Genomic DNA, 18,139 nt, shown 5'->3' with positions numbered 1-18,139 from the left:
GCCAAGTTTGAAGGTTCAGGTTTGAAGGTTCAGGAAATGTGGTTCTTTTTGTGCTGAGCGAGCGCTATGTCAGCTCAAGGTTTTCCATGTTGGTTGAGGAGTTGGGGCCACCCTTACTGAAGGTTTTCCATAGTGGTGAGTCCTCAGACATACCCGGCATCCAGAGAGTCTGTCGTCTGTGTTTATGGAGACGATGAAACACCATCCTGTGTTTTACCACGATTAGGTTAATTGACAAAGCAGATTTAAACTGGTTATAAGATGTAATTGCTCTAAAAAATGGTGTTAATCTAACTGGGAAGACTGGACTTGGTACAGAGTAAAATTTACTGTCCCATCCGTCTTTACTAAGTACATAGCTTATAAGCGTTTCAGTCACTGGGATGAATGCCTTCCTTTGTCCCATCCACAGCCTCTTTGTTATGAAGGAGAAAGCTTTTTAACTTTTGACTCATAAGCCAGATATAGCAGCCAGCGTTTGTCAGTTTAATGTTGAACAAGTGTCTTGGCTGCTGTCACATATTCATATATCTTTACTTTGGCAGCCCAAAAATGCTAAGATGGTAAATTTTGAAGTGAGGCAATTTAAACCGCAAGTGGCAAAGATTTACTCCGTAATAATCGGTCTCAATAGACAATCTTCGATGATCTTTGAAGCTGTCAGTCAGAGGAATTTAGTTTAAATTGATTTGAAATGCTCTCCGTTCTGTCCAGACCCTTTTCAGCTACAATTTGATCTCAAATATGACATTAATGGAGTTTGGTTCATGTCAGTGTTGAGTCGTTTTTGCTTTGTTTTCCAGAAATCTCATTGACACATAGCGAGCTAAAGGTGGTTTCTGCTGTCAGAGTAAAGGGGCTGCTGGATGCATTAATTTTACGAGCCTGTCACATTGCATTAGTCATATTTGGTACGCTAACTCTTTGTCCTATGCAAATTCTTTCTCGACAGTGTTTGAAGCATCTTGTTTTTAAGCTTTTTAATGATGTTATGTAAGCTGCTGAGTTGTTTTGGAGCAAATTAAAGCAGAACAGGATGTGGTTATTGCAGTAAAAGACATCATAAAAGCAAATTTGTGAAAAGCACTGTATGCTGCAAGGTAGCAATTATGATGAACATAAAATACTGGCACGGTGAGCACAGGACTCAGAAGAAGTTTAAAAGAGCAATACTCCACTTATAAGTCAGTTATTGGGGTAATTTGATTAGAAACCTTTTACGTAGATGAACATTTATCCGCAGTAAAAACACAAAGTATTTTACACAGTTATTCTAATGAATATTGCTCAGATTATTAGGTTATATCTTATAAGCCACATTCTTAATGCTTCAGTATAATAAGAAACATCTGATGATTATACACTATGAGATGGTTAAGCTTTTAGAAGTGTCTTAATCATAGAAAGTTGCATTAAAAAGGAAAAAACCTTGTCTAGTTGACTGTACATTATGACTACTGAGTGCCTACTCGCTGACGTTACTGACCCACGAGGCACAAATAACAAAAACGTGCACAAGCTGTACATATTTTATTGCAATTACAAGTGTCATGACAATTTTTAATACATTATTTTACAAATTTCTTATGTACAAACGCAATTTGTTGGATCTGCTGACATCAACAAACCACGAGATTTATACAGTAAATACAGTGCTTGATTTATACAAGCAAATTTTATGATACCTGCTCAAGCTATTCAAGATTTCAAAATGAATATAAAAAAAACGTTGATCTTAAAAAAAGTTCCATAAAATACTGTCAATCAGGTTTTTGTACTCGCTAACAGTTTAAGGTTTAAAAAAAAAAACAAGACAGAGACAGAGAGAGAAGAGGAAAAGAGGAGATGTCGCCGGGTACATGAACTGTGCAGTTTTTCAAATTGGAAAAGAAAAAAAAACTGGCCAAAAAAAAAATCAAGGCTCTATTACAAGTTAATAAATCTAACTGGTTCTACAAATTGCACTTTTGAAAAATGAATGAAATTTTTAAAAAAAAATCACTGGATACATTTCCTGTGTCAACTCTATATATTGTAGGGTCCCTAACTTAAAGCTACTCCCTCACATCCTAAAGGGTCACCTAAGGTTCCTGTCTCTATAATAACTTCTGAGCAATGAGCACGCCTTCATTTGTCTCATATTTTACACTGAGAATGTACACACCTCAGAAAAAGCAGGGAGCAAATGTGTAAAGTTGTCATGGAGATGAGTATTGCCCTAATGTTTGATATTGCACTTTTATCTCAATTTACCTTGACCTGGTTCTAGGTCCCCCCCCCAAAAAAAAAGAAAAAAAAAAGAATAATAATGGCCTGTAAATAGTTTGTTTAGGGAGGCATACAGTATAGTATATGTTCCTCGGATGCTCAGTGGAAGGTGTTGGGGTTTGGACGGATCATCATGACTACTTTCTTTAATGAGTAAGCTCCTCCTCTGAACTCTGCCCAGTAGACTCCATCTTGGTAGCGGCTGCGGTAGTGTCCTCCTCTGTACCAAACTCCATTCAGATTAGAATGGGCACAAGAGTTGTACCACCAGCCTCCCTTCTGGTAATGGGCACAATTTCCTTAAAAACGTGGAAAATAAATGAGAAACAGTCAAGCTATGCTCATAAACATGGAGAAATTATTGGAGCTAATCTGCCGGAACGTCACCCAGATTTTTACCTGTATACACATCGTGGTCTCTGTCCAGTGTTGTGAACTGTTTGCCATTGTGCCAGGTCAGCGAGTCTCCAGCATTTCCATGGTAGCGGCCTACCCTCAGCTTGTAGAAATCAGCTTCAGACTCCACCCTGAAGCTGGCATACTCCGCAAACACCTTTCTGCCAGACCAGTCCTCCAGTGTGACCAGCAGTTTGTAGTTTCCCTGGTTAGTCAGCCAGTAGATGTTCTCTAGACCCAGCCAGTACTCGCCGTCAATATTGCCAAAACCTTGCTGTGAAGTGCAGTGTTAAGAAAAAAAAACATTATCAGTACAATTAGTAAATCCCTTCTGAATGTTGTTTGAAAAGCTTTGAATGGTTAGATTGGACGGCCGGGGGATGATTCAGGGTCGTTGCTCCTGCTCTGGTTATAATTGTGAATTTTATCTCTCTTTTCTTTTTTTCTTTTTTTTGGTGGTTGTTTATCGTCAAGGAACATTATCATAAATGGACCCTTTGAGTCGAATTTATAGCTTCAGTCGGTTTTCCAGATTTCCACTGTTATGTTGTTATTGAGAATGCAGCAGGATACAGTGCATTTAGTGTGAAAGCCAACATACTTGATCCTGGCGCGCCACTATTTTCTGGCTCTGGTCATATTATAAGTTGGTTTGTGGTGTTTCAAATTGTGGAAACACTTCTTTTGATGAGTGCACAAAGGCAATTTGAGATCTTGTGTGGTTTAGAGGTCTTTTTGCAAAAAAGTTTCTTTTGTTCCTCTGAGCTAAGATTTAATCAGGAGTCACAGCCTATAAATGTTTACCTATGAACTCCATCTTCCACTGTAAGAGGTTTCCCATTCAAGAGATAGAGGAAATTAGTTCCCCTGGGTAAGTGGTAATGTTCTCCACAGCCCTCCATAGCCATTTATCTGGTAGTTCTGGTGTAATATTCAAAAAGTATTTTTCCAGAATGTCAGTAATGATAATACAACACACTAACATGACTTCCAAATGCAATCCAATAGTTTTGTATGTGTGAATTTGTCTCAGAAGACCACTGAGACAAATACCTCATTGCTGAAATTATTGAGGTATTAGGCTATGACGTATGCAGGGGCAATCAGACTATATTAGACACGTGGAAAGCTTAACAGTCACCTATTCATTGGTCACTGACATCTGGTTAGTGTCAAAACACCCTACATAAGTAACCAGCTTCCCTCCAGACCATGAAGTCCTTGATCTGGTGTGAAGTTGCCGCACCTTGTACGTCTCCCAGTTCCTGAAAAAGTTGACAGAGCCGTCCACCCTCCTCTGAATCACAGTCCAGCCGCCTGGGTCGTGCCTCTGGTCACACCACACTTGCATAAGTCGGTTGGCATTCTCTGGCTTCACCAGGTACATGCCACTGGTTGCGTGTCCGTCTTCTAGAGCCTGCAGACAGTCTCTAAACGGGCCTAGACAGAAAGATTAAAGCATAATGTGTACACAGCATGTAAAACACACTCAGTTGCAAGTCTTTGCTCAAAGGTTGAGAGTCAGAAAAAGAGAAAAACTCAGAGTGACACAAAGAGTTACTGTACTTTACCACAGGGAATCCCAGTTTTCTGCACAGGCGCTCATTTTAACAGTAGAATTGACTTTGGCTTCTACTATCACAAGGGAAATGGCTGCTGATTGCGCAGCCAAAAGAAACACTGGCATGAGGGCAAAGGGAATCCTGACTACTGAATGATGAAACAATAGCAAAAACGTTTCAGTCATGTATAACACGTTAGAGTTCCGTGTGTGTTTATATTACCAAGATGTTAATGTTATTGCAGAGGGGAAAGAAACTGCACAGAACAGCCTGAGCAGCATCAAAACTGCATTATTTTTCAGCAGCTGTATCTACCCTAATTTGAACATGTGCCTGTATTTCTTCCAAGCATAGCAAATATGGTAAAAACACTCATCTGCAAAAATGTAAGTTCTCAAGATTGCATGCTTGAGTGGTTTGCTAACTGGCCCGTGTTACAGTTTTTAAATGCAAAAAGAAAGACAATTATGGGCCGCACAGAGCATTGGAGTTTGAGGATGAGGTCCATCAGTGTTTTACACGAGGAAAAAAAGCAAACATATGAAAGAAAGAAGCAAAGAACGTGTTGTTATACACATGTTTCTGGTTTCAAGAAATCACTGTGGATGATATCTGTTTCATAGTCCACTCTTAGCCACCCATTTACTCTCAGGAATGTCTGTGTTGGGCCGATACAAGCCAGAAAGTTGCCCTGCCCTGCCCTTGCTCTGTTCTGCCTGATAAAGTCTGCTTCTTCGGTGGAACATATGACCGAGTCTTGCCTGGTTCAGCTGGAACAAATGACATCATTGACTCAGGGTATCTCTTTCTGTTTGTAGTTACACCCTCCCTTTTTTGTTAGACTTCATCCTCATGTTTTCTGTTTGCCTTTCAAATCCCTGTCTTCCTCTCTTTACTTCTTCGTGGTGTGTAGCTTTCTGTTACAGTTTTGAATAACTTTTTGGGGTGTTAGTTGCATGACCGTGGGCAGGAAATTACTTGCCTCCTTTCAAAAATTCATACAAAGGCTACTGTTCACATGCAGCCTGGTGAAAAGTGGCATGCAGTGGCACGAAATGTCAACGGAAAATGCTCCCACTGGAAATGCTGGGAATAGTCCGCTGTTTTTCCACCAAAACGAAAGTCTTTTAATAAAAAGGAGTGGCGGTGTACTATTCACTGCAACTGATCCCATCAAATGCCCTTCGCATCAATTCTTAAATCTGCACGCACATGTTCAAAAAGACAATGGGCTTAGGGCCAGGTATCCATTTAGGCGCACACAGTTGGCCATGCTTGTGTTTTTATGCGGGTTAAATCGTGGCAATTTGATGATATGCATCTGAAAAGGCAGAAGACAACAGCGTTTCTGTTCTCACGGCCAGCTCTCTCCTCTAGGAATGTGTGGGATAAATTTAAATTTGTTGTGACTACGAAGAATGGGTGTTAATGATTAAGAGGTTCACTCACAAACACGGTCTTTGTTTTGCGAATGCTGTTTGTCATGGCAGCTGGTTTGTTTTGGTACCAATGCATCAAATACAAATGTTTTCTGTTGGACTGTTAGACTCACCAGAGGGCTTGTCAGTGGTAGATGGACTGTGCGTACCAGTGGGCATTGTTGGAAGAACTGGTGGAAGAGACTTTTGGTCACTCTGGATTTCATTGCTGATTGGGTTGTTGATGCGTGGGATTACAGGCGGCTGGTAGGGCTTGTTAATAGGGGGTGAGGGTTGTGGTGGAGGCTGAGGCCGCGGCTGGGGCTGGGGCACGGGAACATGGCGAGGAGGAGGTCGACTCCGGCACTGCTCCTCCAACACGGCAATGAGAGCCGACTGGTTGGTGGCTAAAGAAGCCAAGTGCTGGTATTTGTGCTCGAGATCTTTGTACCGACTGGTGAGCTGTTGCATCTCAGAGGTTTGGTTGAGGATCTTGTTCTCCATCTGTGCCAGTTCTAGCGCATTGTCTCTCTTCCTGATGATCTCATGGAGCAGCTGCATGTACAGCTGAGTGACCCTGGAGTTCATGTTTCGACTCTCTTTCCTCAGAAGCTTGACCTCGTTGACGATGCCCCCATCCACCTCGACCAACTGCTGCAGGGTCTCGATCTGCCTCTTCTGCTTCTGTAGTTCCACATTAAGCAGCTCTAACTCTTGTTTGTTGACCCGGTTCTCCAGCATGGCCTCTGGCTCCTTGGAGTTGACACAGATGGCTCCAGTCACTTTTTGTTGAGGTACAATGAAAGTGTAGGAACATTTGTCCTGCTGCTGGTCAGCTGGAGCACGTTTGCTCCTTCCTGCATAGATAAAATCTCTTTCCAGACCCTCCTCGCTGCTCTCAAATTCTTGGGTACTGCCCCTGCCACGGCTGCCGTCTGAGCGACTCCCCAACGTCTGCTGGACTCCACAGGCTAGTCCATAAACTAGAAGGAGCCCTAGCAGGACCACTGAAGGGGGCTCCATGAGTTAGTGTCCAACTCTAAAGAATGCAAGTAAGAAAATGGAAAACATGGAGATGTTTAGGGGGAAACTATCAACTGTTAAGCAGAAGACACAGCTATGCTCAATCTGTTACTTCTACATTTAAAAGCACAAATAGGAATAATCCAAAACCTTATTTTGTTGCAATATCAAGAGAATCTTGATGTTAACATAGGTCTATTACCAGAAAAAGCTTGCTCATCAAGATACACTGGTTTTGTCTTCATTAACCACAAGAAACAAACAGGTACAGAAGCAGCATGCATACACATGTCAGTGTAGGCTGGGCAGAAGTTGGCAAAGATACAGTCAACTGAAAGAAAATGGCTCACTTGCCCTGCTGAGTGTCACAGATGCATTATATTCATGCGTAATCCATAAATCTGAGTGTCTCAGTGTCTTTGCTGTTCATATCACTGCTGGTGTGAGCAGACACTGTTGCTTTGCCTCTGGCTTTAAGTGTAATTTACGAAATGTGCTGAGCCTGTTTTTTTAAAATTGAAGTCCGAGCTTCAAAAGCAATACATGCACACGTGGTTTGATAGTTACTAATACACCTCATTGCCCCGAACAGTGATGTGCTGATCACTTTGGTTTATTAAGTCGCTGGTAGGAGCATGCGCTTAGCTTAATTTGTCGTTCTGGCGTCGGCTCCGCTTGAGCGACTGCCACCACTTGTCCCTTACGCACTCCAACATGCATCTGTTCCACTCTGCAGGCCTGGACATCTTAACTCATGGAAAATTTGAGACACCACCAGATGATGCTATTCAAAGCTCTGTTTAAAGTATTGAGCATGTTGCATCAGTTCTGTGTATATATAGCTCCTACCAAAACTGGGAAATTGGTTGCATTCAGACGATTAATCATAAGTCATGAAGGAAATTCATCTTAATTTGCAGACTTTAAACGCGTCTGTTTCTGCTTTGACCGCGAGACTGAAAGCTTACCCTAGCATTCAGCATGAATATGAATGAATAAAGGCAGCTAATATTATCCTCATCTTTGCTTGATTGAATCTGAGATAAAGTTCAGTTTAAAATCTCTTTAAAATCATATTTCCTGTGTGTAATTAAGCATTTCCTCAAGGGTTCAGGAGAATTAAAATATGAGCTATTCCCCTAGAATTCATTTATATTATTAGTAAAATAAGTTTTCAGAGTTTTTGAAGATCTGGAGGAATGTGCTACTGGTTGTTGAGGTAAATGTAACTCCTGCATAAGGATAACAAGGCCTGTAACTCCTTGGGCAGCATAATTGAAAGCTGCTGCATATTGGATTACAGAGGGGTCCTGTTTAACACCTCCTTGGAGTCAAAGTGGGCCGGCCTAATCATAAAGCATTACAGAGAAACCTAAATTGGCTGTGTAACGATTGCCTGCCTTCAGGACTTCCATTTGTTATTGCTTATCTTTGTGTAAAAGACCATCTACCATATAACGGTGAGCACAAAATTGGGAAGAGAGCAGAAATGTTTTTGTCTTGTTAATCCGGGCGTGTAGCCAGCACATTAGATTGGAGACTTGGAGAAGAGAAATGCAGCACTGTCCAAGATCATGACCCTTGGCACATTTGACTCTTCTGGCTTTATCTGTCTAGAATCAAATGTGTAAACACTTTCTTCCTGGGGGGAAAAAAAGTAATAGAAATGATCTTCTGCACAGTTCATGCTAGTCTTATGTAACCTGTGTTTTTGATGTCATCGTTTACTCAGCCAGAACATTTTCTTTTTAAATTACAGTACAAAAGAGCACAAGGTCTCAGAGGTACTTTGGTAATACAATACTTTAAAGCACTCGTCACCTATGCAAAAAAATAAAAATAAAAAAAATAAGTGCACAGTTTCTTCTTTAGATAAAGCACGAAACTCTTCTGTCTTTCAGAAAAGCTAATCCATCTGACAAAGCCCGGCTCAGTGAGGGCATCTCTGCTATTACTGATTGACGCCGAAATTGTAGTGTCAAAATATTTTTCACACTATGCAAAGAGATTCTTCTAATCAAGTCTGACAAATATAGTCTTAAAGTCTTACAGATCAAACCCTGAAGAAGTGACTAATAATAGCTTACAAGTAAGCCCGCGGCATGATAATAGAGCAGCTCAGGGCCTGTCCTGCAATGTGCTGATGACTGTATTTGTCCACGGCTCCTGCGGTTTCTCCCCCCCGGAACATGAGCTCTGTCTCAGAGAAATGCCGTGTGATTTGCCCCTGCTGTGGAGGACTCCCATTTTGGACGTAGTTAGCCTGGAATCTCCTGCTCTAGGCTTCTCTACACTTCAAAGCTGAGGGGAAAATGTTTGCAGCTTGCTGTGAAACGTGTGTTCGCAAGTGTGATGCAGTCTGTGCATGTCTATGAATGTTTTTCCCCCTGTTAATGTGTTTCTAATAACAACACTTGCTGGCGTTCAGTATCCTGGGGACAATAGCCAGTCTCATCTGCCCCAGCAGAGGCAGCATGTTATTACCTTATCCATAGTCTGCCAGGGGGATCAGCGGAAAAGCCTTTACCTCCTTATTTCCTGTTAAAACCCCGTGGACTTTATAGTCCTAAGATCAGTCCACCTAAACAAACTGCTACTGACCACCAAACGCTGCAATTATTGAGTGGTCCTTAAAAGTGCCATATCCATACATACTCTGCTCTAGGCCTGAAGGCATATGATCGAATGAAATGAGTGAGCCTTCTTGTTGCAGTATGATTGGCAGCTCCTCTTAGGTAGTTTTTTCGAGTCTGCTTCACACCAACATGTTTTGGTTTCACTGTTTTCAGGTGGTAAGTCTGTGTTTACACGACTCCTCTTTCTGGATTTTGCTCCGTGTTAAATTAAGTGTGATGGGTGGGTGAAGGGGGCGAGGTCACTGTGTCTCTGACCAGCGCCATGGTCATGCTCAGCACATATTAATTAGAAGGTGGGCTGCCTTGCTCCGGCTGGTCCGTGCCTCTCACCCCAGCCCCTCTCATTTCAGACTGAGCATGGCATTCCAAACATTCTTCGTCACCTCATTAGAGCGAGCCGGCATACTCACACCGAGAGTCAGTGGCAGTGGCGGAACCGAGAGCGCCGGACCCTGTAGATGGAGGACCACTACTACGCCCCCACCCCCCGCCCCTCGTCATCTACCTGTAAGATGCTCCATAGCTGCTGACCCACTTCATTCATTGTCCTACTTTCTGTGTGAATGCATCACAATCACACCATCATCACCCTCAACAGGAGATCACAACACGGCTACACAGCATCTCATTTGCCAGTTGCCAAAAAAGAAGCGGACACTTTGCCGCGTGGCTTTGTGCTGCATGTTCAAATTAGCGCCACCGCTGCTGAGAACTGGCAGTCTCCTGCATGACACCCAATAAGTGTTGGATCAGAGTCAAATTCAATCTGCTCATGGTAATCTGCACTATTGCTTTACCTTGAGGCGAACCTCATTCTTTCCTCAAGCATGTAATCCTTATGAGCGTGTAACATGTCATTTGAGGCATGATTAACCCCAGTTACCAGCTTGGTAACTGGGGTTATTTTTGTAATTTCCACTGTCTATTGAAAAGCGGAGATAAAGTTGTTTTTTTTTTAATGTAGGTTTTGTTCCACTCAATGCTCTTTTTTTTTCTCTCTTGTGATTTCAGACGGGGAGGCAGGGGGTCTTGGGAATTGTTTCGATAAGTTCCAGCATTCTACCTCAAAGCCCCCTTATCCAAACACCACCCTGGCAACAGAAACAAAGACTAGATTCAACCGCCTGCTTCCCTGTCCTCTTGAGTCCAGGGGAACATCCTGAAGCTGCAGTGTGCTTAACATAGTAAAGTTGTCCCCTTTTTTCTCCCCCCTCTTTATAAATGAGCAGTTATTTATAGATAATAAAAAGAAGTCTTGTGTCCGGCACCATCATAAAGAGCTCTTCATACATATAACACGTACAGGGCATGTCCCTTCATTTTAAACTTTAAGAGCTCTGTGTTTTGAAAACACAGAGTTTTTTTTTTCCTAATGAGTAATAAAGAGGCACTTCACTATAGAGGCTCACTCACCAGCATCCCCCTGTGCTGAATTAACCTCCCCTTGGCCAAATCTGTCATAGTCAGCATCAGTCCAGTTAGTCACCATAAAGCATAATTACCTTTTGGCTACAAGCAGTGAGTCAGATGACGGATGCTGCATGATGACTGCTGAATTCAGGATTAGGCAGAAATCATTAAACCAAGTACAGAAGTCTGACTTCAGCCTGCTGTTGCAAAGTGAGCTTAACCACACTACTAGAACTAGTTATTGAGACCGAGTCTACTCACAACTCGCTACCTCAAGATACTAAAAACGAGTAAAGTCATTTTTGAATGAATGCAACACCCTGTTGAAATAAACCAGATCATAAGGTAACTGCAGATTCATGACAAGGTTACATCATGCTTACGAGATAATTGCACTATACTGGTGAGGCTCCTTCAGTTCCTTTGCCCTCCTGCCAGACTTGTCTGAAGTTTCTTATGGTTGAACGACATCCCAAGGGTGAAACCTGCACCCCCGCGTAGTCCTCTCTGCGCTCTGGCTGTCTATAGTTACTCAGCCTTTTCTCACCTTAGTCCACTCCACCGGTGAAAAGGTGGCGTTTCAAAGCCTATTGTTGTAATTGTTAAAAAAAGAAACTGTCAGTAGCCAAACAGAACGTCAAGTTGAAACTAATCTTCAAACATTAAGGAGATTGCTCCCAGATCCACTTTAACAAAAAAAAAAAGTTGTGAAGAGAAAAAAGGGACAGCTGGTAACGTCAGCCAGGTGGCAGAGGTAGTTTCCTGATCAACAGTGAGAGTCTGAGGCAGGTTGTGTGCTGCCCGCGGCCCGTTAGGAGAGGACTGTCACTTTCCTGTGGGCTGAATCCATCACTTCTGTCTCACAGCTCTAAGAGGCTGTCTCTCTCCACTGCACCTCTCTCTCTCTCACCCACCCGCTCTCTCTCTCTCTCTCTCTCTCTCTCTCTCTCACCCACCCGCTCTCTCTCTCTCTCTCTCTCTCTCTCTCTCTCCTCTGTGCTTTTAAATGATGAAAAATCTTGTAGTAGTTTCAGTAGTCAGAGCCCCGCACCCCCACCCTCCACACACACACACACACTTAAATGAACACATTCTTTTTTTAAAGCAAAAGCCTTCTGTCTTCTACCCCTCCCCCCATGGCACAGAAGAGATTCACAATCACGCACAACACAAGCTACACACTCACACACACTCTACTCAGATTTCCAACCCCTGCCCCCTGGCTACTGGTTCACCACCACCACTACCACCACCACTATTTCTGGCTTGGATTGCACGGTTCTCCTGGTGTTGGACAGCAGGGACGTCACACTGATCACATCCTAACTGTGCGTGAATGAGCGCCCGTCCTGAGAAACAGCCTGACGGATGGGAAGCAGATCCAGGTGTTTGACTAAAGCCAGGTCTGCTTCACATCGTGGACATGACGTGTTTGAAGCAGGCTGGATTCCTGCATTGTGATGCTGCTCAGAGATAGTAAAAATGAATTAACTTCAGGAGTGTATCAATCATACGGGGCTGAACAAGACGACATGAAAAACACGATGATGTGCGTGTGGAGAGCGCTGCCAGCAATCTACAAATTTCTCAATTGGTCTCATGTGGCTGGTTGTCTGTTGTTCTTGTGTTGTCTTCCTGTTTTGCATTTTGCCCTGCCGGTAATGTGGGATTCCTGTCTCTACTAAGATTTTTGCCATTTCATAATTTTCTATTCAAAGCAAGGACGTATCATAGAAACACATACAATGCCATAACAACAGAGGAATTTATCCCTCTCTTGCTGCTCTTAATCTAATTTCTTCTTCTTCTTAAAACTGTAGTCAGCTGTTTAAATTGTTTCAAACCAGCTTGTATTACAAAGACTTGCTAACTGTTAATCTGGCCAATATTCAGTTTTTTAGCATTAGATAATGTGACAGTGAGGTGATCACATCCTATCTAATGACAGGTCAGCAGCAGTCAGCAAAGCCAAAACTGACTTATAGTGATTTATGACTCACAAATTGCTGCATCTCTAAACTTGCAGATGGGCTTCATTGTCAATCATCTTCTTTTAACTGGCTTCGAGCCTTTTTTATACCTTAGTGAATAAAAAGATGGTATCACTACTCTAAGTATTCATTTTGTCATGCTTTGAATAATTAAATAGTATATGTGCAAACATCATTGTGTTTTTCTGACTCTGTGTTGTCTAAAGTTGTCAGTTCTGCTGCTGGGTTTGTTTTATGGGATATCTCATTCTCCCTTCTGGAACATAAACCTTAAATATGTTGCAGATGGCGACTACCTTTTATGCGCGTTAACGAACCTGTAAAAGTGTTGGGATGCATATAAAAAGGAAAGAATGGGAAGAAATTCATGAAGTTTCTGCAACATAGCTTTAATTTGAGAGTTAAGTAGCAGAAGCAGCAGACATCTCCATTATTGGACATGTCCAAATCCACTCATGCTAAATAAAGGGGCCACAAGTGGTGTTCAAGTTAATAGCTGAGGTCTTACAGTTATATGACCCCCCCCCCCTCCCCTTTTTTTTGTTCTTAACTATGTATGCAGCTGTTCCAGTAATTGTGTATTCTAAAATCAGCATTTTCCATTGTGTTATTTGGTTATATAAGTTCCTTTTAAGCCTGCAGATTGAATACACCTCTGAAATCAAGGCTGTTGTACGGTTTTCATTCTCTCCGAGGAATAGGCCAATCATAAAAAAGTCATACCTCAGTTTTCGGAAATGTTTCAGTGCACTATTAAATAACTTCTAGCAAGAAAGGAAAAAAGCTATGCACATCAGGCACTGTTGAACCTTGCTCATGTTTCATGCATTTTTGCAGTTAATAAAAAGAAATTACTGCAAACGGCTGCGTGCTGAAAGTACAATGAGAAACAGAGAAAGAAATCAAGCAAAAGACAACAAATATTTGAATATGTGTAATGGTTAACCTCATCACCACAATAAGCAGCATGGTACTGTTGATATATTCGCTTCACATTCTTCTGTCGGTTTCTTTGCACAGATCACGTGTGGTTCAGTGTTTACAGGCTGACAGATGTTGATTTCAGTTTCTTCCTAAAGTGAATAGAACAGTCTAAATGTTCCTCCTGAGGACACAGTGGGAATGTAAAATTGCATTTGTGGAGCAAAGTTGCTGGCAAAAGATACTGGACCAGCAACATCCTGGATTAAGGCAGACTGATGGAGTAGTCACTCATTTGACAAAATAATCCCTTAAAGGGATTTGTGATCAAAGAAACTGTGATTCCACTTAGATCTCATGGATCACATGTTACACTGGCATTTTTTCTAATGCCCTCCTTGTTTTCTTCCCTGTCTTATATGACAGCTGCAGCTGAATGTGGTCAGCACATGAATGACAGTGCTTTCAGCGTTTTTGCCTGACTCATTGTTGAATCTCATCCAAAACCACCGTGTTGGTGCAGTGATTAGGTCTCTTTCCATCTCTAATCTCTAGCAGGTGGGAGGAACACTGAAGTCAGTGGGAAAATGTTGCACCCATGCTGAAATGGTGACCAATCAATGCATTTTAAAGCTGCTACCACATGGGAGAGAGTGTGGAAAGGATCTTCAGTTTGGAAATGTTTCACAGATGGCCTCCTATGTTGGTGAATGAGTTAATAATTTGAGAGCCTGGTTGCTTGCCAGTACATCGTTTGGGGTTTTGCAGGTTTTGCAGCAGGAAAGTTCCTGTTATTACTAGAAATGGAGTCGAGTTTAACAGTGTCTATTTCTTGATTTAAAGGTAAGTTTTTCTGGTTCTTTTTGCTGACATTCGGTGAATGTTGTAAATAGGTTAACAGATGTAGCAGGATGTGCATGTCAAACAAATATGCTTTCTTGCATCAGTGATGCTTAAAAGCTCAAAACCTAGATGATGTGTTTATTACTTCTTTTGTTATTCTTATCAGGTTGTCCTAAAAGCTCCCTGTAAAGTCATCATTTGATGAAAAGAGTGAAAGTGAGAGCATTTTTCTCCCATATTAATTTCTCCTCATTGGCTCCCTGTAAATCTAATTTAAAATCCTGCTCCCCACATACATGGTCTTGAATACTTAGGCCCCATCTTATCTTATTGGCCGTATAGTGTCATATAACCCCAACAGAGCATTGTACTTACAGCGAGCAGGCTTACTTGTGGTTCCTATAATGTAAAAGTAAAATAGGAGGCAGCCTTCAGCTTTCAGTGGAACAAACTCACAGGCTGCATTTGGGAGACAGACACACTGTCTGCTTTTAAATTAAGCTCAAAGCTTTCCTTTTTGACAAAGCCCCTCCCAGAGCCTGGTTGAGCTGGAGGTTTCTTTCTGCTAAAAGGGAGTTTTTCCTTCCCACTGTCGCCAATTGCTGCTGTATTATTACAGTATCTCTACTTTACAATATAAAGCTCCTTGAGGTGACTGCTGTTGTGATGTGCTATATAAATAACATTGAATTGAAGCGAAATGAACTGCTGTATAGAACATTTTGGATCTGTTTAAGATAAAAAATGTAGCGTCTTCTTCTCTTTGACATATTCCTGCAGCAACTCTGAACACATGTCCACACACATAAGAGGAAATAGAAAGAAACAGCTAAAAACAGCTTTTTCATATAAGCAAACTATTCTAGTCCCCATGTGTTTCAAATATTACAACATATTGTATTTTAAAGATTTGCGTTGTCCTGACTTGAACGTTGATGTGGTTGATTATGAAAGCTTATTGAAAGAGAACTGTAGTCCTCTACTTTGATAGAAATATTACTGGCCAAAATACAAGTGCTACAGTTTTCAATAAAACAGAGCTTTAGGATTACATCAATAGACATATTTTCCCTTTTTTTTTTCCATGAGCTGATGTTTCATCAACAGCGGTTTCCCTTGAGAACTGGGAGGAAAAGCATGACATCATGTTTTCCCCTCCTTTTTAGTAACTCTGAAGGCAATTAAATCTTATCGCTGCACTCATACAACATAACATGCTGTGGAATCAATTCAGACTTTAAGAGTTTAACATCAGTGGGTCAGTGAGACACTATTAAATACAAAAGTATAAAAGTACACGTTGACCAAACATGTGACCAAACAACTCCACTTTGCTCTGGTCGGTTCAGAAAACATCGCTACAGAAGCCTTTGTGCAGATGCAGCTTTGTTAACTGAGCCTGTGCTGCTATGTTCATTTTAGAGAGAAGAGGCTTTCTCACAATAGCTCTTCTAAATAAGTTGTTTGGTCCTTTTCTAACTGTACTGTGATGAAATGTAACATTTAACTGAGGCCTGTAAAGTCTAGTAGAGGGTCATTGACACATAATGACACACTTATGACATTTTTTCTTAATTTTTCCACCGACTAATGACCAGATCATTTGTTATTACATTTTAATATATCTAAAACATTAGAACTAACAGAGTGTGTACTGTATTATTACTACTGTGTACCATTTATGTACTCTGGGTGACCTAGAATATTTCTCATGATATAGGAAAAAAATCTATGACTAACTCATTTATTTAGATTTGGGTCACACGTCACCTTTATAGCCTGTTTGTACTCAATGTCGGGTTTTTGCCTCAAGTTGTGAAAGCATCCTGCACTTTACTTGGAAGTACTTTATTGGAGGTTGTTAAAGTAGTTCCGTTTTTAGGAAGCAGACGTGCTCTTGCTCTCAGACATGCCTGGGCTTGTCCCCTTGTTGCATGCACTAGGGAACGTAAACGCATGGTGCGTAAAAATCCGTCTCGGCACTAATACGACAGATTGTTTTGAATTAGATATAAAAAAAAGGTGGTAAGGTGGCAAAGACTACATTATTAAAATCAATAAATGACCTTTTTTTTCAAGGAGTATTTCATTCTGTGAAAGTAATAGTTTAAAGAAACTGTTGTGTACTTGAAGGCTTTCTTGGGGGGTATAATGCAAAGAAAGTTCAAGATTGTCAGGCTTTCTTAGTTTTAGCTTGCCTGAAAACACTTAAAACCCTCGTTAGTACAATTGTGTATAATTAGTTTTCTCTGTTAAACCCTAGCTTCTGCTTCAGGCTCTGTATACGCCCACATAAAACGGGGTGTCTGATGTCTAACTGCTGGCTCAGAGACAGAGGAAGGAGAAATTAATACAAATAAGGGAAGCACATAATGTTACAGAGGATTCATAATATTGTGAAGACAGTGTTAGGGTCATTACTCAAAAAAGGGTAATGCATTACCCATTACTCGTAAGATTTGTTAAAAGTAATGCAGTATGTTACTTAATTACTTGCCGGAAACAGTAATTTGTTACACTACTCTTTACATTTCTTTCTCTTCACTCCATAAAATGACCTCAAATGTACTGTCAAGTAATTCATTAGTAATTATTAACAAAGTGATATAAATCTGAGGCTTTATTCCTTTAGGGACTTTATCCTAAAGAGTACACACATGCAATCTTTCCTTTGCTTTGAACATATAAACATGAAGCCACGCAATCAGCCCAAAGAGGCTTCAAAGCAATCGCATCAGTGATTATTTTAGAAACACGAACAGGCAGAAATGGCGGCTGCAGCCTGACTGCTCATCACTTCCTTTATTATCTGTTGACGATCAGCTCTGGCTGCTGGGTTGTGGTCGGCATGCAGTCAGCATTAAAATAGCTCTGGCTTCTTGGCTAGCTTTGTGTTAGCATGCTGTCTGTGCAAAAAGTTGGATAGAGTCCAAGTTCTGTTAACACTATAATGTGGTTGTTTATGTCCTGGATGCAGGTTTCATTTTAACATCACGCTCTTGTCTTTTTGTGGGATAAAAATAAAAGTAATGTCCATATATCACCTCCTCAGAAGACGTAGCTCACTCTGCCATTTTCCTCCTCCGCAAACTGAAATCAGCTGATCGTAGTACAAATACACAGGAAGACAAAAGCATGTTTGTTTGTTTAGTTAAAATAGTTACAAATTACTATTAAGGCCATGTATTCTTTAATATGTAGTGAAAGTGCAGATATATAACCAGAATGAATTTGATTAAACAAATTACCACAATTTGGTATTTATTTAGGAAAATACCACAAGTATGACTCTGAGCCCCCATGAGGGTTTGAACAAAAGACTATATTTCTACAGGAACCAGATATTTCAACTTTAATGGAGAAAATTCTTTGAGGAATTTGAAAAACGAAATGGTCCGTACCAGCTCTGCCAGGCTGCTCTGCATGAGAGGTTAGGAATTATAAATAAAGCAGAAAAGACTTACGAAGCTGTTAGGGGCATTGTATTCATGGGGAAATGCTCCTGTATCTTTTAATGGATATCAACCAGGTTGTTAAACTTATAGTTAAATTGTCTTCTTGATTGTTCAGTTTCAGGGTTGCTGTTTGGTTCAAATTTTAAACCTTAGATATTAATGACCCTAAACTAAATCTTCACAGGAAGACGTCTCTAGTGCACTTTCATTAATGGA

The 18,139-nt window shown here is 41.1% G+C and overlaps 1 protein-coding gene across 1 annotated transcript; it reads right to left on the bottom strand.

The window, feature by feature from the left end:
* Nucleotides 1–1,513: 1,513 nt before the first annotated feature.
* angptl2b (angiopoietin-like 2b) lies at nt 1,514–11,578 on the bottom strand. Its single transcript, XM_085293791.1, has 5 exons — nt 11,097–11,578; nt 5,779–6,683; nt 3,911–4,104; nt 2,668–2,938; nt 1,514–2,567 (listed from the first exon to the last, which is right to left on the bottom strand). The coding sequence occupies exons 2-5, from the start codon at nt 6,665–6,667 to the stop codon at nt 2,368–2,370; spliced, it is 1,554 nt and encodes a 517-aa protein (XP_085149917.1). The 5' UTR covers nt 6,668–6,683; nt 11,097–11,578; the 3' UTR covers nt 1,514–2,367.
* Between the last annotated feature and the right edge of the window lie 6,561 nt (nt 11,579–18,139).

This window comes from Mchenga conophoros, linkage group LG12 (assembly GCF_057382185.1).
Source record: "Mchenga conophoros isolate Kocher_MC1m ecotype Shallow Benthic linkage group LG12, M_conophoros_male_GT1.1, whole genome shotgun sequence".
Classification (NCBI taxonomy): Eukaryota; Metazoa; Chordata; class Actinopteri; order Cichliformes; family Cichlidae; genus Mchenga; species Mchenga conophoros.
The sequence above is the reverse complement of the archived record's forward strand: the minus strand, read 5'-3'. Positions and strand labels throughout refer to the sequence as shown.